Raw genomic sequence first — 22,946 nt, 5'->3', positions numbered from 1 at the left:
TCTTTGATTGGCACAGAGGAGGAGCCATAATCTTATACCCAAAGCAGGCACCAGTCCCAAGGTGGCCATAGGAGCTGCAGGTAGACTCTGAGGGTGCTGAGAGAACAGGGAGGAAGGCCCACAATTACAGCAGAAGGACCAGGCGCCTGTAGTCTGTTGGTCAGGACCCTCTAAAGTGAGCTGTGGGGAATGGAAGCACCTGGGGTGCGATTCCAGCAGGCTGGCATGAAGCCTTCTCTTTGGCTGGTATTTCAAGCTAACACCAGCACTTCTGGTCTTGGCATGTGGTCAGTTCCAGGAGGCCACTGGGGTCAGAGTTTTCTCTTTTGCTTCCATGGCAGAGTCAGAGTGGGCTGAGCAGAGGGACTTTCTGTCTGGCTTGCATAAGGTGGACCACTGCCTGGGGCTTCTCTCCTGGAGTTTTCCTGTGAGGTCACCCAGTTCCCTAGGTTCATACGATTTTAGACAGGTGCCCTGGGTCACACTGTATCCGCTGCTCTGATAATGTCACATATCTGGCCCCTCCTTTTGCCGGCTCCTAGCTCCTCGGGACTGATTAACCAGTGTCCCAAGCGGTACAGCTTTGAGATCCTCAGCTGCTATGCTGAGTGTGGAGCTGGAGCCTTTGGGAAGTAGTCCATGGCCCAGATGTCTGACCCTGAGCACTAGGTACCATGTCAGACTCAGTACCATTCCCAGACCTGGGCACCAGGGAGAAAGCATACTGAGTCCCAGCATTCATTGCTGTTTCCTGACTGCAGTTACACTGTGACTGGCCACCTCACACTCTTGTTACCAAAGCATTCCCACCATGGCCAACTGTGGTCTGCAACAAACCCCTCCTCTTTACAGTTGATTTTCTCAGGTGCTTCTGTCCCAGCAGTGAGAAAAAGAACTAATCTGGGACACTTGTCAAGACTCCAGAAGAGAGGACACTTGGAAGGCCAGATTCGAGAATATGAGAGAGAGAGGAGAAAGAGAGGGAGGGGGAGAGAAGGAGGGAGGGAGGGAGGGAGGGAGAGAGAGGGAGAGGGAGAGGGAGAGGGAGAGAGAGAGAGAGAGGAAGAGAGAGAGAGAGAGAATGGGAATATCAGCCCTTTGGGACTGGGGACACTAGGGGACAGCAAGCACAGACTATCACGTTCTGAACTGTCATCATCATGTTCTGCAAAGCTAGGCTAACACTAGCTGGCGCCCAAGCAGGGAAATGCCAACGACGTTAAGAGATTGAGACTGACCTTGTAGTTCATTCTGCCCTTGGCCAGGCGAGGGATGAGCCTGGCCACATTGTAGAGGTCATTGATCAAGCCCTCGATCAGCGCCAGGAAGCCGTCCTCATCGCCCATTTCCAGTGATGGGTTGTAGGTCAGCCCTTCTTCGTCCAGTTCCATGCGGATCTCAAACAGGGGAGCAATGTTCTCCTGAAAACAAGTTCCTGGGCGCTTAGTACCTCAGCTGATACTGAATGGTGCCTGGGTCGCCCACTCCAGGATCTGGCTAAAGTGTAGATGTCTCCTGCTAATGCAGGCCCCTTCAGCCAGATGCAGTCATGAGCTCAGGACAGCCAAGAGTTGGCTGGGGGAAAAGCAGGGGTTGGAGCAAGGCAGGTCACTGAACTTCGTGCTGTCAATCACTTCACTGTGACTCCAGGCTGTCGTTTTGGAAGGTGAGACAATGGCTGCCCTCACCACTTGCTCAGCAAGCCCTTGTATCCCCACATGGTGGCAGCCAGTCCACATCTTAAAGGCTCTGGAGAGGCTGCAAAGCTACAGGGTACCAACTCCATCTGTCAGGAGACGCTATTGAGTTTACTCTGGGGCACTTCCCTCTGTTCCGGTTGCCTCTCCAGTTATGTGTTATGGCCTGCAAGCAGGAAGACTGTCCTTTCTGGGACTACCTCAGACTCAGGTCCCATCATAGCTGTGGCTGACAGACTGGGAGCACCCCAAGTTCTCTATGACGAGGAGAGCTGTTTACAGGTAGTGAGAGGTCCTACAGGGTATATATAGATGGTCAGTCATCATGAAGGATGGTCAGGCTTTTTCTGAACACTAACCTGGAGGCTGCCTCCTGCCATGGGGCTGCTGGGAACTCTCTGGCAGTGTCAAGGGGGGATCTTTGTGGTGGTGATGGCCAATCCCCTTCTCTGCTGCTGTCACCTTTACTGCTGATGCTTAGCAACAGCGTGGGGTTGCCTTGTATGTCTGTTACCAGAAGCAATGCCTGCCTGCACCAGCAGAATGTCAGGTCTGCACATTTGTCATGGCTGTGGTTGATGCAAATCTACCAATGAGCCTGTGTGATGGGCAGACTTCTCATCATGGGGGTGGACTCTGACCATAATGGACTTGAGGCTGCAAATTTGCATTTTTTGCCTTTTCTTTTCTTCCTACAACATAAAGACCTGCTCCAGAAGGGTCCCTTACTAACCTTAGACCACGAGCTGCATAGACTTCTGTTGTCTATAATTTACCCAGACACAGGTATTCTGTGATAGCAGCTGGAAACATCCTAACAACAATCACTGACCAGCAGTGCCAGGTTCACACATGGCCCGTCTGCCCTCTGTGGCTGAGGGAGGCCCTCCTGATGCTACCACCCTGTCCTTTGCTAGCTGGGTGGGTCTTTGCCTTCCCTTACTGGCAGCATTTGGGAACTGTTGTATTACAGTATAGAAGTGAAATGTCCCAGTGTATATAGAAGGGTTTTGGAGATGATGGAACTTGGAGAACTCTGACCTCATTAGTGGACCAATCTGTTGATGGATATGTAGCTTGAAGAGTTTTGTGGGGAAAGGGCTTTGTTATGAAGGAGAGCTTCCCCTCATCTGGCTGCCAGGGGGAGTGGCCTTGCTCTGGCTCCCTGCAGTGGGGCTTTCTCACCAAAGCCCAGGAGTAATGGAGTCTAATCTCTGAGACCTTGAGTGAAATCTTTCTTCTTTGAAGTTGCTTTTGAAGTTCTCAGGTGTTTTTGAGAGCAAGGAGTTCTAACTGGCAGACATTGTAACAAGGCACTGGTGCTGACTGGTAGACCTTGGAACAGGGTGTGGGTAGGGAGGGCATCTTCCCCTTGGAGAACACAACTCAGTGGAACACACCAGCACGCCTTGGATACAGAGGTGAAGCTTAGCTGCTGGCATTGCTGGGAAGAGCCCCCTCTGCCCTTGCCACAGGAAGACATCAGGGGTGCCTAGTGTCACCTGGCAGCAAGGTAGGAACAGTTTCTCAGATCTTCTTAGATACTCTACATTTAGTTTATGGCAGATCAAAAGTGATTGGCTGTCCTGAGGGCCTGGGATTGGGTGTTCTCTGGCACTGCAGGTCCTTTAGTTTTAAACCCAGGGCAAGCTGGCTACCACAAACAGACTTTAAGTCTATTAATCCATAAAACAACCCACTCACTCATCAGGCAGATCTGAAGCATAAATTCCAACACAGATCTTGCTTTCACACACACACACACACACACACACACACACACTACACACACACACACAGTAACTTACATCCATAGTCATGTTGTCTGTTAAGTAATTTAGAGATTTGCGAATGAAGCGGTCAAACTCATCTAAGACCATGGCATCAATATAGTTGACGTAATCCTTCCAGGACTGGCTGGTTGTATCTGCTTTGAACAGTTCTGCATTTTCCTGCACACAGAAGCACACCATTGGCTGTGATTTCACTGGTTTGCCACTTAGCTCTCTGTTCAACCTATCCCGTGACAGGCTGCATCACCCATGTGCCTTTGTCCTCTTGGTCTACAGACACTCAAAGCAGATGGTTTAAGCCCTCTGAATACATTGGGCTCTTTCCCATAGAAGGCTTCATGCACGGGGCTTCTTGCCATTCCTGGAAGGCGAGCCTTCTAATCTTTTAGCTCTCAGCTCAGGCGTCACCTCCTTGTAAGGCTGTCCTTGAGCACCCACTATTGCTCTTGGGTTGGGATTCCTATCCCTGCTCCCACCCACATTTTCTTTAGTAGCCTGCTGTTTATGCCACGATAGTACAAGTGACAACCCTCAATTATCTTGTCTTTGATCTGTACCTTCCTTTGATGACCATGTTTGTGACAAAGAGCTTAGATTATCCCCTTTGCCGTTGGATTCTGACACAGGACAGTATCTGGGACAGAAGTGGTAAAGAGCTCAATGCACTGGGGATGAACAGATGGATGTGGGGGGTTGATGACTGGGTCAACAAATTGTTGAATGGATGAGTGGGTGGGTGGATGGATGGGTGGATGAATGAATGGGTGGATGAGTGAGTGATGGATGGATGGGTAGATGGGTAGATGGATGGGTGGATGGGTGGGAGGATGACTAAGTGATGGATGGGTGGGTAGATGGGTAGATGGATGGATGGGTGGGTAGATGGATGGGTGGATGGATGGGTAGATGAGTGGATAGATGGCTAGATGCACGGATGGGTGGATGAGTGGATAGATGGATGATGGGAGGATGGATGGATGGATGAATGGGTGGGAGGATAAATGAGCAGATGGGTGGGTGGATGAGTGGGTGGATGGGTGGATGGGTGAATAAGTGGATAGATGGATGGATGGGTGGATGAATGGATAGATGGATGGATGGGTGGACAGTAGAAGGGTAGGTTGATGAGTACATGAGTGGATGCCAGGGATGAATAAAGAGGTAGATGAAGGGAAGGATGGATGGGTGGAGAAATATATAACAGTTGGGAGAAGAACAAATGGATGAATCTGTAAGACACTGTGTGCTATAGGTGGACACAAAGATGAATGTAACTCAGCCTAATTGTCAGGCAAAGGAGACAGAAGTCAGAATCCTGGGTAACTTTAGTGTGGGGGCAGAAAGAAATGGTTCAAGTGGCTGTCACAGCCGTAAATGGACATGGTAACAAAGCCGGGTACCCTGACTGCTCTGTCTTACTGAAGTTGGCCACCCGGGCAGCAGGAACTAAAGCCGGAACAGGTGAGGCTGCTCTCCTCAGCTCTGGCCTCCTTCCCTCCCTCCCTCTCTTCCTCCCTTTCTCCCCCCACCCCCCTCAGCGTTGCTCTCTTTGCTAGCTTCTATCAAAGACAGCCACTTTCTAGGCGGTTAAGCAGGAGCATGTCCCATCTGCACACAGACTGACACGTGCTGTCTGTGACACACCGCCACGTGCACACATGTAAGGGCTCCTCACATGTCCGTGTTCACACACACATGTGGGGAACCCACGGCGGATACACGTAAGCTTGCAGCAGCCTGCCCTTGTTGGCTTAGGGTGAAGATGTCACCTGCACGTATGGACTTTAATGCAGGTGTTGGTGGTGCTCTGGCCACCTTGGGAGAGAGCACGGGCACGTGACAACAGGAACTGGGCTTTGAAGGTGTTCTTGGGTCAGGACGCCTTGGATGAAATCTAACGGACTCTGTGGCCACCAGAACACTTCTGATTGGTCATCTTAATGAGATGTTTGGCTACCCCTCTTCTCTCTCCTCCTCCATAAAAAGCAAGCAGCTTCCAAAAGACCCCTGGGTCGGGGGGCGGGGCGTCTCCTTACCGCAACCATGGCTTGGATTCTCACACCAGCCTCCTTGACGGCCGTGTAACGCTTGTTCAGGTTGGCCACCCTGCCGTCCAGGTCCAGCAGGGCCTCCCTCTTGTTATCCTTCCTTTCAAACAGGGGGTTGGCCGACCACTCCTGGAGGGAAACCCCGAATCCGGCCCTTTTAGGGACGGCACACTTGGTCCGGCCCCGAGCCTCCCCGCCCCTTGCTGGGCTCTCCCTGTGTACCCTGTGAGCTGTGAGCCCTCTTGAGGGGAGTTCTCGGGGGCGTGAGTGTGCCATGCAAGCGAAGACAGACTTCAAAACACAAGGCGGCGGCAGCACAGGGTGGCTTTGCTCTTCCTCTTGTGCTTTTAATTTTTTTTTTTTTATGTACAGACATGTGTGTGTGCGCCTGCTTATCTATGTGTGTACCACATGTACGGAGTGCCCACAGCCACAGGCCACCCAGTGTCTGCTGGGGACAGAACCCGGGTCCTCTGCAGGGCACTTGCTCTTGTCTGCGGAGCCAGCTCTGCAGCCTCCGTGTAGTTTGTCCTCATTGTTGCTGTTTTGTTTTTCGGACGCTGGGCCTTCCGCCATACCTTACCCACACTCCACCACAGGGCTCAACCTCAGGGTCCCCTCCCTCAGCTTCCTGAGCACTGCAGGATTAATGCACTTAGCTCATAGCTACCTTCCCCCACCACGCGTGTCCAGCTGCATGATTGATTTAAGCATATAATAAGATTATATAACAGAATTTATGAGAGGAAAGATTTTTTTTTTAAAGAACGCTTTCTAGACTGGGGAGGATAAAATGCTTGCTGTGCAAATACAAGGCCCTCAACCCATATCCCGGCACCCGTGTCAAAGCTGGGTGCTCTGGTGTTTGTCTCTAAGGCCAGTGAGGGGCTGGGGACTGCGGGCTGGAACAGCTGCATCCTGCGACTCATTGACTAGTTAGTCCGTCAACTGGTGAGATTCAGGCTCATTAGACCCTGTCTCACAAGGTAAGATGGAAAGCTACTGAGACACACACCTGATGGTCACCTCCACATGTGCACGCACACGGATGTACACTCACATGCACCACACACGTGCATGCACACACAACTTCCCTTTGAACACATAGTCACAAGCGTTTTGCAAATTAAGGCTACGGAAACCCACAATGGAGGCTAGAGAAATGTCCCTCGACTTTCTGGAAATTTGAGGTCTTTTACCCCCAGAAGCTGCCTCTTCTCTGATCAGCTGTGCACTGCCAGCTCTTGCCACAATTTATTCCTAGTGTCAAGCCTGGCATGGCCAGGCCCCCTGACTGTAACGGACTGGAGTGGAGTGGGCTCTGCCGAGCGACAAGGCTCTTTCCGCTCTGGGAGCACGCTGACATCACAGTCCAGAGCACTGGGTGGAGGGGTTCTCTGGCCACCCATCACACGGGAGCCCCTGTCGGAGGCCTCTACGTGGCCCAGGCACCTTGCCCTCCGCAGCTCGCTTACCTGCATGGCCTGGGTGATCCCGTCTATGTTTTGCTTGGCTTTCTGGATCCGGGTCTGCAGATTGTGCAGTATCTCCCGCATCTCCTGGATGTACTCAATCACATCTGCGATGCAAAGTTAAGCAATCTGACCCCGGGAACCCTATCAGAGCTCTATATGGCAGGGCGGCTCCTGCTAAGGGTTCTGTTCTATCTACCACATGAAGCCAGACATCACCGTTGTGACTTCTCTGCAGTGAAGTGGAGCTACAATCTGCCACTAGGGTGGCGGGTCTCCTTCGCTGCCCAAGGTGTGGACCCTGCCTCACGTCAGGCTCCTGAGATTGAGCCCCTTCCCAACTATGAATGAGGAGGAAGAGGCCGGGCACCTGCACAAGCTGCCAGGGCCTCAGGGAGCTGGGCAAGAGCTGTGCTCTGTGAGGGAGGAGAATGGAGACTGTTTCTGCAGGGAAAGTCCGGGGACCCACGTGTCATAGATGTGGTGACGTTTGCTCCCACCTTTCAGCGGAGACAGTGGAGCATAGTGGGGGTGGAAGGGTGGCTAAAGGCAGGGCAAAGGTCTCAGGGGGAAGAAAATAGCAGTGTGTGGTTCATCAAGACCCCAAGGGCACCCAGGGTTGGGGAAAGTGAGGGTCACTGCCTTGTTTGCTGGTGGGATGGAGTGGGGAAGGAGGCCGGCCATTTCCTGTCCTTCCTCTCCCCCAGCATCTGCCTTGAGTATCAGAGACCATATGTCTTCTCTACTGACTTGCGGTGTGCACGGGGTAGACATGAGGAGGGCTGGGTCTCCAGGGGTTCCGTCAGGAAATGAATGGCTGGACCCTTGGCAGCTCCCCGGGGATCTTTGCCCAGGTCTGTGAGTGACGTGGGCAAGGTTTCTGGCTTGGTCAAGAAGTTGGATGACAGCATTTCACACAACTCTCCCCAAACTACCCCAGCCCGTCAGAGGGCAGGTGCTCCACAGGTCAAACCCTCAAAACCAAGGAGGTCTGGGTACTTTCGCCATTCCAGAACAATGTCGTCTCAGCGCTCAGCAGCTTGACATCAATCGCTTCCAGTTCCGACTTGATCAGCGGGAACTCCACCTCCATCACCGTAGTCTTTATCTGCAGGAGAAATGCCGTGCAGTTAAGGGGTTGGGCCCCAAATCTTGATTTTTAAACTGCTTAGAGTTTAATGGCGCTGAGGACCCATTTTCAGACACCACTACACCAGCCATGATCGATATTGTTTATCTGGGAGTTGCATTCCTGGGGCTGCAGGGGTGGCTCAGTGGTTAAGAGTGTGCATTCCTCTTCTGGAAGGATCCGAGTTCAATTCCCAGCACCCATGTCTGGTGGCTCATAGCCGGAACTTCTGCTGCAGAGTATCTAATGCCTCTGGCCTCCAAGGGTACCCACAAAAATACGGCAGACACACATAATTGAAAATACCCTGCAAAATAAAATGAATTGTATTCCAGGTGATTCTGGTTTCTCAAATGATTCTTAACCTGAAGGATTTGAAAATGTGTTTGTTTTGTTCCTCATGGAAAGGATGATCACGTTGGGAAACAGATGGGTAAGGAATGCTTCTTGCTGCAAAACCTCTGGTAGGGTCAGAAATCTAACGTCTGAAATCCAGACGGGGGTGGGGTGGGGTGGGGGAGTGGGGGGTGGGGGCGGGAAAGCCATGTCTGGGGAGAACTGAGTCTATTTATCACAGCATAGAGCCTGCAACTTCCGCCTGACTCTGCCTTGTGTAACCCCTGAAAGTAATTGATTCTTGAAAAAGTGGACCCACAAAACCAAACAATCAAAAGTAACCGAGGGAGCCATTAGTCAGAGCTTGTCTGTGACACGCAGGACAGTGACTCCTCCCAGAGGCAGAGCCCTTCTTTAGAGCATGTGTCCTGAGATAGTGTTGTGCGGCTCATCTGTGTCTGTAACCAGAGTCTGTGGGTGGATTTCCGGGGAGCCCTGTGCTTCAACTCTAACTGCTGGCTTCTGCTGGCTGTCCCAGCCATCTTCTGTCCTGAAGACCAGGTTGCTATAGAAAAATTGTGTGCACTGGCTGCAGTCCACAGGCCTGATTCTGCTTACCACCTCCCTTAGGGTTTCTGACGCTGTGATGAAACACCATGACCCAAAGGACATTTGAGGAGGAAAGGGTTTACTTGGTTTACACTTCTAGATTATAATCCATCACTGGAGGAAGTCAGGACAGGAACCCAGACAGGGCAGGAACCTGGAGGCAGGGACTGATGCAGAGGCCATGCAGGGGTGCTGCTCACTGGCTTGTTCATAAGGCTTGCTCAGCCTGCTTTCTTATAGAACCCAGGACCGCCAGCTCAGGGACGGCACCACCCACATGGACCACGCCCTCCTCCATCAGCCACTGAGAAAATGCCCTCCAGCCGGATCTGATGGAGGCATTTCCTTAAGTGACATCCCTTCCTCTCAGGTGGCTTCCACTTGTGTCACATTGACATAAAGCTGCCCAGCACACCCTCCCAAGGCTTCCATTTTCTCTGAGCACTGCATTTGCACTGCCCCTAGGAAGGAAAACCTTGTGCTGAGAGGCAGCTGGCATGGAGAAAGTGGGGTTGAGGAAGTTTGGTTAAGACAGATACTGGCATTTTAGAGACATGGTGCGAATAGGCAGGGCAAAAATATATCGGAAATTTTCATTACGTGTGTGTGTGTGTGTTCCTAGCCAGAGGACAACTTTCAGGCATTGTATGGATCTTTGGGGACTGAACTCCGGAACTGGACTTAGAAGCAGTTCACTTTACTCACCAGGTCAGGGTCTCACTCTGCAGCCCAGCTTCGCATCAAACCCACAGCAATGCTCCTGCCTCTGCTTCCTGTGTGCTAGCACCACAGCTGTCCATCTCACACCTCCCCGTGTGCACCACAGCTGTGCATCTCACGCCTCCCCGTGTGCACCACAGCTGTGCATCTCACGACTCCCCGTGTGCACCACAGCTGTGCATCTCACGCCTCCCCGTGTGCACCACAGCTGTGCATCTCACGCCTCCCCGTGTGCACCACAGCTGTGCATCTCACGCCTCCCCGTGTGCACCACAGCTGTGCATCTCACGCCTCCCTGTGTGCACCACAGGTGTACATCTCACGCCTCCCCGTGTGCACCACAGCTGTGCATCTCACGCCTCCCCGTGTGCACCACAGGTGTGCATCTCACACCTCCCCGTGTGCACCACAGCTATGCATCTCACGCCTCCCCGTGTGCACCACAGCTGTGCATCTCACCCCTCTCCGTGTGCACCACAGCTGTGCATCTCACACCTCCCCGTGTGCACCACAGCTGTGCATCTCACGCCTCCCCGCGTGCACCACAGGTGTGCATCTCACGCCTCCCCGTGTGCACCACAGCTGTGCATCTCACACCTCCCCGCGTGCACCACAGCTGTGCATCTCACACCTCCCCGTGTGCACCACAGCTGTGCATCTCACGCCTCCCCGCGTGCACCACAGCTGTGCATCTCACCCCTCCCCGTGTGCACCACAGGTGTGCATCTCACACCTCCCCGTGTGCACCACAGGTGTGCATCTCACACCTCCCCGTGTGCACCACAGCTGTGCACCACAGGTGTGCACCGCACCTGGCCCTGTCTTTTTCTTTTGAGACACGGGGTTGCCCTGTGGCCTAAGCCTAACTCAGCCATCTTCCTGGGTCAGCTTTATAAATGCTTGGATCGGAGCTGCGTGTCCCTGCCCCCGGCGAAACTCTGCTGAATACATTGCAGGCCCAGCTCAGCCACGGTCGGGCTTTACTGGTTGGACTGTGTGTGTGCGTGTGTGTGTGTGTGTGTGTGTGTGTGTGAGCGTGCGACATTTCTAGCGAGGCTCCTCTGTACCTTTGGCCTTTGCGTCGCTCCTGAGGGAAGTCCCAAGCGAAGGTGCCCCAGGCCGCTGCGGCCTTCCCTGAAGTCTGCCTGCACCCCAAGCCTTCCCCTCAGCTGCATCTAGGGTGGCGCTGACATGCTGGGTGTGGCCAGTGCCAGGGGCTGTTCTTGGTGCCATCCCCGTGTGGCTGTCAGTGAGTTTCCTCACGGCAGGGGCAGCTAGTTCTCCAAGCCATTCTCCCTGTGTTTGCTACTCGGTGCTGTCCCGGCAGGACTCAGCAGGGGGCAGAATCGGGTGGGCCCGGTGGGGCCCTCCCAGTGTGGGTGGGCCTCCTCAGTGGAATGGAAGTTGAAATGGGGGGAAGTTGCCCCTTTTCCTGGCTCACTGCCTGGGGCATCTGGTCTCCTCTCCTGGCATGGTTTTGTATTTACGCCGCTGGGTCCCCCGGTTCTCAGGGTTTGGACTGTCTAAATTAGTGTGCAGTCCCTTCCTGGGCCATCAGCTTGCAGGCGGTGCACTGGGAACCGTTCCTTCTCCATACCTGTACAGGCCAACTGTTATGTCCATGCAGGCCACCGTCTCTTCCTGACTCCACTGCCCCGGAGAGCCCTGACAACACTGAGCCGTTAGCTGAGGACATCAGTGGCCTTTAGAAGCTGGAGAGGCCCACTAAACAGATCCTATCCCACGGTGTCCCTGCCCCTCAGCCAGCACCTCAACCCCTGCAGTGGACAGGTTCCGTGTTTCTGACCTCGAGAACTGGAAGGCATAGGTCTGTGGTGTCCTGGGCTGCCTGGAGTGTGGCACTAGGTCATGGTGGTGGCAGTGAGCCTCTTGGCGCCTGGCCTGGCCCACTGTCTATGTCTGGGATTGCTTGTTTCAGACATATAAGATACCTGAGAAAACCAACCTGAGGGCTTTAGCTGGTGGCTTGCACAGTCTCATTCTTACACCACTTACAGTTGGTGTAAGTGTTCTGGGGCCTGTGGTGAGGCCGAAGTCGTGCAGGTAGGACCTTGAAGCAGAGGTCACCTCATGGTGATCAGAGGACCAAAGAGAGAGGGTGGGGCCCCAGTACTGTCTTCTGTGTCTCCAGTGTCCTAACTCCCTTCTGTAAGGCCTACTTCCTGATGGTGCCATATCAAGTCTCACACTGCCTTTCCCCATCTACAGGTCGAGCTCGAGAGTGAGGCAGGCACAGGAGATGCTTGCGAGGCCCCGTGCCTACCGTTGACTAATCAAGGCCTGGAAGTCTTGTCAGTACATGGTGGCTGTGTCAGGACCCCTGGGTCAGAGGGGCCAGAGAGTCAAGGGATTCTTGAGCCAACAGCTGAGGGTGGTGGTCTCTCTCCAGCCCCGCAGCACTCAGTTTCCTCAGCACCAGCTGGGCCACTTGCCGTTCCCATCTGGGTTCCAGAAGATGCCTCTCCCCGACTTCCACAAAGTAATGGAAGCAATGTGGGGTGACGTCAGTATTATGCCAAAACTCTGGGAGACCTCCGAAGCCTTTACACAGAACCGTGCAGTGCTAGCCAGAGGCCAACAAACATGGCGCTTCCGGTCAACGATGACTCTTGAGGCATATTTGCATATGCAAATGTCCCTGCCCAAGCCTCAGCCAGCTCACCTCATTGTACCAGCCCACAATGAGCTCCAGGTTGCCCACGAACTTCCGGAAGGTTTCGTTCTCTGAGAAGAGCTTCTCCGCGCTTTCTGGAATCTCTTTCTGCTGCTGGAAGTTCAAATATTTCACTTCTCTCAGGACTGCCACCAACTAGAGGGCCGGGGAAGAGCAGAGAACCCATCAGAAGGTGACCTCAGCCGTGGGCCCCCGCTGCCCCTGGCTTCTTGCAGTCAAGGAACTTCAAGGTGGGTGGGTGGGACACAGTGCTTGCTGGTGGGCGCTGGGTGGCTTCACCCCAAGAGATGGACTCGAGCCCGGGAAAGCTTGACATCACCATAGTGGGCCGATGATGTCATCTGTTTCTTAACTCCATCCCCTGCCCTAGACCCTTGAGCAGTTTCCTTAGGAGCTTTCCCTCTCCCGGCTCCCTTCTCTCTTCCCTCACACGTTGACCCAGGGGATTGACGCAGCAGCCAACACAACACTGCTGTCCCAAAAGCCGTTCTCATCAAGGCCTCCGTGCATGCCTGAAAACTCCATCTGCCCTGTGTCCCAGCTGTGGGGACTCTCTGCCTCCTCATTCTTTTGCCTGGGGCTCCTCTTTGCTAGTAGCAGCTGGTTGCCATCTCCCTGCCCGTCACCCCGCTCCCTTACCATGGAAGCACGGGGTGGGGCACAGGATGGAGACTGGACTGGCCTCAGCAGTGTGTGCCAAGCACACACACAGCAATGCCCAGCCTGTATGTTCTGGAAGGAGTGGATTTTGAGAAAAGGAAGGGTTTTAAGAAGCCATTCTGCGGTCCCCTCCCTGCCTTCCTGGTGTCACTGTCCATGTCTAGATGGGACAGGGTCACACAAGGTAGAGCACTCACTTGGCTTTTCCACCTTATATACACATCTGAACCATCTGGGTTTAGCCCTGGAATGTTCCACCCTGACTATCTGGCCTGTCTCTCTGGGTCATGCAGAGACTTTAATCTTAAATTTATGCTTTCTCTTGGGATCATGGGAAATGCAGACAGATTTCCAAAAAGATAGCGGAAGCCTGGAATCCCAGCTACTTGGAAATCTGAGGGGGTGGGGTGGGGAAGTCATGAGAGAGGGAACTAAGAGCCAGACTCCATATTTCCCAATAAAGGAAAAGGTCTGGGTATGAGGCTCAGTGGTGGAGTCTGTGCCTAGTATGTCTGAGGTCCTGGGTTTGGTCAGATCAAATCTATAAGAATAAAAGCAGTCTTAAAGTCCCTCCCCCGGTCGGAATCATGGACCAAAGTGCCTCCTGTGTAGCTGACAAGGACACTACCATTGAGCTAGACTCCAGCCTCAACGATGTTTCAAGCATGCTACTGTTTTCCCTATACCTTAGCCACTTAAAAATACTCAACAAACCTGTGCCTGCAACACACACGCACACATGCACATCTACACGTGTACACACACATGTACACACATACACACTAGAGCACGCACATGCACAGACATATACACGTCTGTGCACACACACATGAGCACACATGCATACATACATTCACGAACACATGTGTCTATATACATGTGCACACACACATTCAAGCACATACACATGCACACTCCCATGCACACACACACATACACAAACACACACACACGTACACAGAGCAGCCTCTGTAAATGCTCACTGTTGGTGGTGGAGTCAGCCTGCGGCATGGCGAGCCGAGGCCTTCCTCTCCCTCTCAGTCTCCCGTCCCCACCAGACACCCCTGTCCCCACCAGACACCCCCGTCCCCGGGGACACACCGCCTTGCTGAAGTTGACTTGGATGAGGCTGGAGATCGGGTCACGCTGGATGAGAGGCTGCCCCAGGTTGAAGTGGCAGTCCTCGTCCACGCCCTCCACCCACTGCTGGTATTTCTTCTCCCGGCAGCTTTTCAGCAGCCCCATCATCTCCTCGTACTTGTCGTAGATCAGCTTGGCCTCCACACTGGACATGACCCTGGGGCAGAGTCGGGCAGAGCAATGGGGCGCCAGGCTTCTCCCTGACACTACCTTCTAGGTCTTTTGAAATGCTCCCATTGGCTGCTGCCAGACCTCAGGGTGCTGAAGCAGGCTGTCAGCTCCCTCCCTGTCCCTTCCAGGATGACAGAGTGGGTATGCTATCAGGTGACAGCCGGGCCACAGGTGAAAAATTACAGTATCTGAATTCTTAGCCTGCCAGTCCCCATGAGCTGAAGGAAAGACCCCAGGAGGACACATTGCAGGAACTCCAACTAACCCTAGATCTGTTTGGAACTCACAGCTTCCTTTCCAGCTTGGGGCTGACTAGACTATGGTAAAGGCAGCGTGACCCCTGGGTCCCACAGAATGCCCCATTTTCCCAGCAGCAGCCCCCCTCCCCCCATCTGTGCATGCCCGCGGCATCCCTGAGTCTGCTACGGAGTGTCCTCCCCTCCTCCACAGTGTGCCTCAGAAATCCTGCCAAATGCGGGACTAGTGACTCCTTCACTCTAGCAAGCGTGGTGGACAGCCTCTTTGCTCCCAATCAGATGGACCTGGGTTATTTCTGAGAGGCTAGAAGATGGGAGACACAAGCCCGGCCAGCTCCCTCCCTGCGGCCACGATGCCTGGGCTGGCCTGGGCCCTCCCCAGCCTGGCCTGGCACTCACGGGTGCTCGATGTGTTTCAGGTGCTTCATGGACACCTCCAGCCTCTCCTGCAGTTCCAGGCTCCACTTGAGCTGCCCAGCCACGGGGGACATGTTTTTGTGGATGGGCGGTATCTGGCCGTCTGCGGAGGCCGCCATCTGGGCGTCGTACATGAGCTTGGCGTTGTCCAGCTCAGTATTGAACATCTCCAGCATGACCGAGTACCGGGGTACCACCTCCACCAGAATCAGGGGTCGTTCCAGGAGGCCCCCGCACATGTACAGGAGCTGTGGAGACATGGGAGGAGGTGTGGCATCACTGGGGTCCCTGCTGCTTCCAGCCCTGTCTCCGGGACTGGCCCAAATGTGGGGTGATTTGACTAATCATTTGAAGCAGAAACCCCATGGGATTCTTTTTTCTGTGTGGCTTGTGTGATCTCGTGCTGCCTTATGTGGAGGCATTAACTCGGGGACTGGCAGAGACAGCTAAATCCAGAGCTAAGTCAGGAGAATTTATTCCTGACCCAGGAGAAAGGGGGTGCGAGCAGTTCCTAACAGCAGCGGGGAAACAGCACCAGGCTGCATCCAGACAGGTCTGGGTACACTGATAGCTGGAGGGGAATGGCTGCACTCATAATGCCCTCAGGCTGTGAAGGTGGCTAAGTGGTAAAGGTACTTGGTATGCATGCATGTGAGTATACACACACACACACACACACAAAAGAAACGAGGGGCTGTTCACAGAGAGGAGCTAGCACAAGGTGGCCTCATGTCTGAATTTGTCAGGTGTCTGGAGTTCACAGGAAACACCTAGAACGCCCATGCTCTCCTGTCATCCTCTTGAAGGTGCTCACAGGCCTACGTGGGTCTTAGCTGGCCTCAGGCTTTGCTTTGGAAAACACGACCATTACTAAAATGACCGTTTAAGGGGCTGGAGAGATGGCTCAGCGGTTAAGAACACAGACTGCTCTTCCAGAGGTCCTGAGTTCAAATCCCAGCAACCATGTGGTGGCTCACAACCATCTGTAATGGGATCTGGTGCCCTCTTCTGGTGTGTCTGAAGATAGCTACAGTGTACTCACATAAATTAACTAAATCTTAATAACAAGCAAACAAACAAAAACATGACCCTTTAAGACTACAACATGACCTTGGGGAAGGGAAATTTTCAGTCTGCCCAAATGGAGAATGGAGTGGCATGTTTCTGCAGAAGGTGTGTCTGGGCCCCGCAGCAGACAGCCATGCCTCCCCTCCCCCTTTAAGCGACTGACATGTGACAGTTGGGAAGTGGGTTTGGGGCCTCCCTCTCTTATTCCTTATCTTTGTTCTTCTCCAGTTTCTCTCCCCTTCTTACAGACTCTTTTTTTTGGGGGGGGGCTCTGTTTTTAGGGAAAGAAACTCTAACTTTTCTCTTCTGCAAGTAGGAGGTCACATGAGCAACTCTCTGAAACTTTTCAGATCTTGTGTGACGTGCTGCTGACAGGGAGACCTAGAGTCAGGATAGTCTCACTTGTCACACAGGGATGGCTGGAGGGGGGTCCCAAGGGTCTCCCCACCCTAAGTTATTTAAAGTAGGATTATGGTAAAGTGAGAATTTGGAAAGTGACTGGGAACGGAAGTAAGCCTCCTGAGGGAGAGGCCCTGGGCTAGGCCAAGGCTACCGTTTGGGGGTGATAAGGCTCCACCCCTCAATGGCCCACCAGCCCCTCCCAGAAAAAGAGCCCATGACACGTGGGCACTCCTCATGAGGGTGGGGGACTCAGCTCTCTCCAGTGTGTTCCTTGTGTGCCCGTTTGGGGGTGCGTATGCTGTCTCTTCATGGTCAGTGGACCAGATGCTCCTGTTTTGTTGAGTCTGTTTTCCCTGAGGCGCACGTGACTGTTAACTTCGGTTATCAACTTGACCATGAACTCCTGCCTGGTGTGCGTGAGGAAATGTTGTGGATAGAGGTAGCTAAAGAGTTGGCAAGGCTCACAGCTGGGCGCCTCCTCCAGACCCTTCCAGAGGCCCATGCTGTGCTTAGTAATCTAGGCACCGGCCACACCTGCTCCCTGGCAGTGGCTCCCACTTGCTTGGGCTGACTCGGAAGCGGAACCCATGGCAGTGGGGGAGATAGCAGAGTGTCTCCCCTTGCCCTGCGACACCAGGTGAAGTTCCCTTCCTGCTTTAACAAGTGTCACTCAATTCATGATGTTAATTTGCATATATTTTGCATACATTGAGACTTCACCTCAAGTCCCAAGCTAAGCAATCCCAGACTTCACCCATTACTACAGCTGCATCCTAAGGGCTTCCAATGCCTCTACATTTGCGCATACAGAAACAGAGGTGGCACCCGGCTCTACTGGAGAGAGATCTTGGTGCTCCTGTGCCAGAACCTTCCTGAGTCTCCAGCGGAGGTCAGGAAACCCAGCTCTGACAATGGAAAGGTGTCCCTTGCCCTAGGGTGCCCAGGCTGCTCCGCCGCCTTCACTGGGGATGATATACATACGGACAGTCAGGGAGCAGTGGTGGGCAGTGTTCGATACCTTGGCAGAAGACTCAATGCAGTTGCAGTCATCAAAGGCTTGGCAGAAGATGGTGGCCAGCCTCCTGTCTAGGTCTTGGATCTTAGTCTCAAAGTCATTGTAATCATCCTCAAAACTCTGACAGGAAAGGAGGCAGAACAGGTAGCTGCAGCGAGCCGAGCCGTCACCAGGCTGGGAGGCCTCAGGGTTGAGTGAAGTGGCGATGGGGCCTGCTGCACAGCTCAGTGGTGGATTGTGGAGCTGGGGATGGGATCCCCAACACAGCCATCTCCCCTCCCTGACCCCAGATCCTGTCCATGCATCGGCATGGGGGCTGGAGCGTCTACACTTTCAGTGACAACCTATTAAAGTTCTTGACTCCCAGGGATAAGTGAATTACCTGCCACTCACCCTGCCCACCATCACCCCGCCCACGTCACCCCGCCCACTGTCACCCCTCCCCCTCTGGGCCAGCGGTGTCAGTCCCTGCCCAGACTAACCGAGTCTCCGGGGTCCAGAGGGTCGTATTTGCACTCAGCAAAGACCTTTACCAGTTCGAAGACCTCGTCGTAGATCTGGGTCACCAGGTTCCCCAGGATGTTGCCCCGCACGCCCCCCAGCTCAATCTTCTCCAGCTTCAGAAACTCGATGGCCGTTTTGTAAAGGTCCTAGCACGGGGCGGGAAGGAGCAAGGATCATGAGCAGCCCATTCATCTGAGGGGATGATGTCAAGAACCCGGGGAATCTTATAACCCATCAAGGAGAGCCCTCGAGCAGCACACCCGGCTGGGGATGCCACCGTGGGGTGCACACGAGGCGTGCAAGGGGCACATGGGGGGAGGCGTTCTTCAGTGCTCTTGTGCTTCACAGCCATTTCTAGAACAAGGAGCAAAAGGACTGGGGTGGGGGGGGGGAGGAGCGACTCCTTCAGGAATCACCTCTGCATTGGGAGCTTGGAGGGCAGCGGGCAGCAGTCGGCGATGGGGGTGGGGAGGGAGAGGGAAGGAAAGCTCGGATCTGGTCCAGGCCCCCACGCTGGCCAGAGAGCCCCTTTCTCTAGGTGCTCCGACCTCCGCCTCCTCAGGTCTGGAAGGTGCCCCAGAGGTACCAGGGTCTCTCGTGCTCCGGCCGAGCCTCAGGTTCTCTCTCCCCCGGAAAGCAGCCCACCCTGAGAGGATCTGGTTCGCTTCCATGGTGGATACTGGCACCAGGCGGCGTCAGGTCGGGGAACTTCCATGAGAAGCCGCACTGCCTAGCTGTCCCTAGCTGTCTGCCTGTGGTAAATTCCTTCCCTGAAGCTAAACCTTCAGGTCCTGAAGCTAAACCACTTCGAGGTCACGGGACTTAAACTCATCCCCTCAACTGATACTGGTGCCGGCGATATTGTTTTCCCAGGGGGGTCCCCAACCTCGAGGACAATGGGCACCACTTCTGTGCTTTATCCTCTTCCTCCAGTCATCTTCTTGAGTCTGGGTCTCCGCTCAAGCTGGCCTCGAGCTCACTGTATAGCTGACGTCCCATACGTGGACCACTATGTGTTAATAGATGAGTCTCCCTGTCTGTGCTTCCCACATGCTGGGGTTACAGGTATGCCACTCCACTCAGTGTTGCTGGGGGTGAGACTTGGGGCTCTGCACCTTCGAGAGAGGCAAGCACCTTATCGACTGAGCCCCAGCCCCGCTGGTCCTCCTCCTTTTAATGCGTTGAGGGTCTCGCACATGAAGTTAAAAGCAAAAGAAGGCCTTGTGCAAAAAATCATAAGCTCAAAAGCAAGGTGGGGTGGGGCGAGGAGAGGGCTCGACTACTGGATATGCTGGCCCTACAAACCTCAGGACTTGAGTTCATGCCTCCAGCACCTGCATACCAATCTGGGCATGTGTGGGGGTGCTGGAGACATGGCTTGGGGTCAGGAGCACTGGCTGCCCTTTACAAAGGACCTGGGTTTGGTTCCCAGCATCCACAGAGATGGCAACTTGGAGCCATCGTTAATGCCAGTTCCAGGGGGCATCTGATATCCTCTGGCTCTGTGGGCACCCGGTGTGCATGGTGCATATGCATACATGCAGTTAAAATGCTTATTCACATAAAACCATCTGGTGAAGCCTCACACGTTCAGAACCCCGGCACTGTGAGGGTAGAGATGGAGGATGTCTGGGGCTCGCTGGCTGCCAACCTTCCTCCAAGTTGGGAGAGACCCCGCCTCAGGTGGATGAAGCAGATCACGATAGAGCAGAGCACCAATGTCTTCTTCTGGTCTGTACCCCAGCATAGGAGCGCATGCGCCTGCTCACACACATGTGTTCACCACACACATATGAAAATCACACTGAGGGCCTCTAATCCAGCTGGAGCCCTCGACCTCTCCTCCACAGGGAAACCATCTTGATGCTTCCTTGGATTTTCAGTTGACATGTTATATACAATGCTTACACAACGCTCACACATACAACACTCACAATACACACACACACACACACACAAACATATGATAAACATGACACTCACACACACAATGCTCACACAGGGATCCAAAGTCTCCTATTGTACTGATTTCACACACACACAAACACAAACATACATAACACACAATGCTCACACACACAATGCTCACACAGGGATCCAAAGTCTCCTGTTGTACTGATTTTGTGCATTAACTCTGCCTTTGGATACTGGCTTGCTGACAATGGTCATTGTACAGTCTGGTGACAAAACTGGAGCGGAAGAAGGAGCTGCCAGGTGTAGACCCAGAGCGTTCCTTCACAGACAGAGGTTACCACTCACTTAGATTTTTCTAACTAGGAGATGACTGTGGATTATTTTTTTCTTCTAGTGATAAGGTGACAATACCACTGGGCCCAGCCCCAGGAGCCTCTTCTGAGGGACTTGGGGCAAAAAGGAATGGGATTCAAATTTTACCTCAATGGTCTGCACCCGGTGGAAGAAGGAGTTCATGCGGGAGAAGGCGAGGGCCGAGGGGAATTCCCACGGCACGGGCGGCCTGTCCTGTTAGAAGGGAGGGGATGGGAGGACAGTGAGTGGCCGGCCAGGGGCAGCCATGGTTGCTTCTGCTAGGCCACCTGCCTGCCCACCCGTCAGGGGGTCACCAACACGCTGCGGGGCTGTGGGTACCTTGAAGAAAAGCTTCATGTTGGCGCAGCAGAAGTCGTAGGCGTGGAAGAGCTCCTTCAGGACGCCCACCGACAGGGAGATACCGTTCAGGACCTCCTCTATCTCGCCCTGCAAGCCCTTCAGCACCTCGTCCGGGCTCAGGTAGGTCCTAGTCTAGACAGAGGAGAAGACAGGCGTCCTCAGACATCCCTAACGAGCCACCCCTCAGGGTCCCGGCGCAGTGGGTACTGGAAGAGGGCCAGTCCTCCCGGGACTCCTCCCTGTCCAGGCTACGGGGATTAGGGATCACCAGACATGGGAGACACGTGGGGTTTTCTTGGTCCTATGGGTTGAGCTACCAGCAGGATTTTTTTTAACGTGTCTTGGAGGCCTGGGTTAAGGTCCTTCAACTAGTGCTGGCCACTCTATTTATTATGTATACAGCATCCTGCCTGCACGTATGTCTGCAGGCCAGAAGAGGGCACCAGATCCCATTACAGACAGTTGTGAACCACCATGTGGTTGCTGGGAATTGAACTCAGGACCTCTGGAAGAGCAGTCAGCGCTCTTAACTGCGGAGCCATCTCTCCAGCCCCTGACAGTACTTTTGAGATGAGGAAAAGAAAGGAACGTGTATGCTGAGGGTTGTAGGAGGCCCCACAGAGTTCCTGACTGAGTGCTGGGGTGCTGGGGCTTCTCAGGGCAACTGTCCTCCTCCCCTTCCTTCCTCCTTGCTCCTGGTGGGGGTACTGGCTAGCAAGGCATGCTGGGGAAAATCTTTGTGAGCCACCCCAGGCTTGGCTCCAGGCTGAGGCCTGAGAATGCCCCGAGCTATGGGGAGTGAAGTGTGTGTGTGGGGGTGCGGGGGGAGAAGGCGGGGCTGGGGCTACGAGTCACCATCTCGATGATCTGGTTACAGAACTCCCGGAGGATGACAATGACCCTGGAGGGCGTGTTGTAGTGCTCGGAGGTGGCCCAGATGAAGCAGATCGTGCTCAGCACCTTGACGATGTAGCTGGGGAGCTAGGGTGGACAGCCCAGATTGCTGGAGGGGGCCGTGTCCCTGACCACCTCTTCCCCAGCTAGCCCTGGGCCTCCAGAAGAGGATTCCCCAGGTGTGGGGGTGGGGGTGGGGGTTGGGGGGTTGGGGGGGTGGGGATCTGTGCTGGGCGGAGCGAAGGGCTCTGCAATGCCTTGTGCCCGCCTCTCCCACCCAGCCAGTGCCTGCCTCTACCACCCAGCTGGTTGGCTTTCCCTTATCAACATACCACGGTGAAGTCGGCCTGCTCCATCTCCTCCAACAGGATGCGCAGGGGCTTCAGATACAAGACGATGTCATTGGCTTCCTTCAGCCCTGGCATGAAGGAACAAGGGACGGTGCTGCTGAAGGGGGAGTCACCGAGAAACGGGGGAGCTGTAGGGGTGTTAGGGTCATCCCAGGAGTGGGCTGAGGAACTGCTCATGGGGTGACCTAACTCCCTGGGGTTAGTGACAGATGGTCCACACAGCCCTCCCTTGAAGGCCCAACGGCTTGGTGGATGGCGGTATGTGGCTCACCTTGGGTGACATTCATGTAGACATTTTGTAGGGCTGGCCAGTAGCAGCTTTTGGCTTTTTCCAGGATCTCAACTATCTTGTTCACCTTGGGCCTGTTCAGCTGAGGGCCAGAGAACCACGGCTCTCAGTGCAACCCTCAGGCGAGGGAGCCCAACTCGGGGGCGGATGGGGCAGAGGAATTTATCTTGGGGTCGCTGGGAGGGCAACACTGGGCTGACCAGCGCCCAAGTGGGCCAGCGAGGACTCGGCTGCCGGGTGGAGCGAGGCCCTACCTGCTCGTGGATGCACTGCAGGTTCATGAGCCGGGCGTCCCAGAACTCAAACTCCACACGGGGCAGTGGGTGCAGACCATCCAGCAGGGCCTGAGCTGAGTCCTTGCTCAGCACATCCCGGATTTGATGGGACCAGTCAATGATGATGGTCTCGATGGAGTGCAGGAGCGAGTTGTCCAGGGAGGAGGGGATCCTGTGCAGGGCAAGGATGGGATGGTGCTCTTGTGGCCACACACACACACACACACACACACATGCGCGTGCACGCGTGCATGCGCGTGCGTGCACACACACACACACACACACACACACACACACACACACACAGGGATTCCCTCGCTACTGAGAGGAAATCCAACTACCCACTGCCCCCCACCAGCAGCCTACAAGTAACAAAA

The 22,946-nt window shown here is 54.2% G+C and overlaps 1 protein-coding gene across 2 annotated transcripts in view; it reads right to left on the bottom strand.

The window, feature by feature from the left end:
* The window catches only part of Dnah17 (dynein axonemal heavy chain 17), a 108,405-nt gene that overhangs the window by 82,461 nt on the left and 2,998 nt on the right, over positions 1-22,946 (bottom strand). For both annotated transcript variants that reach the window (XM_052193897.1, XM_052193896.1), the window contains exons 3-18: positions 22,549-22,741; positions 22,277-22,376; positions 21,988-22,073; positions 21,617-21,742; positions 20,741-20,893; positions 20,528-20,614; positions 18,112-18,279; positions 17,633-17,749; positions 15,127-15,392; positions 14,261-14,456; positions 12,488-12,634; positions 8,010-8,118; positions 7,014-7,117; positions 5,527-5,667; positions 3,506-3,649; positions 1,239-1,421 (exon numbers count right to left, since the gene is read on the bottom strand). In XM_052193897.1, coding sequence (XP_052049857.1) covers positions 1,239-1,421; positions 3,506-3,649; positions 5,527-5,667; positions 7,014-7,117; positions 8,010-8,118; positions 12,488-12,634; positions 14,261-14,456; positions 15,127-15,392; positions 17,633-17,749; positions 18,112-18,279; positions 20,528-20,614; positions 20,741-20,893; positions 21,617-21,742; positions 21,988-22,073; positions 22,277-22,376; positions 22,549-22,741 — 2,320 coding nt within the window. The remainder of the gene's footprint in view (positions 1-1,238; positions 1,422-3,505; positions 3,650-5,526; positions 5,668-7,013; positions 7,118-8,009; positions 8,119-12,487; positions 12,635-14,260; positions 14,457-15,126; positions 15,393-17,632; positions 17,750-18,111; positions 18,280-20,527; positions 20,615-20,740; positions 20,894-21,616; positions 21,743-21,987; positions 22,074-22,276; positions 22,377-22,548; positions 22,742-22,946) is intronic.

The sequence above is a fragment of the Apodemus sylvaticus genome, chromosome 10 (genome assembly GCF_947179515.1).
Source record: "Apodemus sylvaticus chromosome 10, mApoSyl1.1, whole genome shotgun sequence".
Taxonomy (NCBI): Eukaryota; Metazoa; Chordata; class Mammalia; order Rodentia; family Muridae; genus Apodemus; species Apodemus sylvaticus.
The sequence above is the reverse complement of the archived record's forward strand: the minus strand, read 5'-3'. Positions and strand labels throughout refer to the sequence as shown.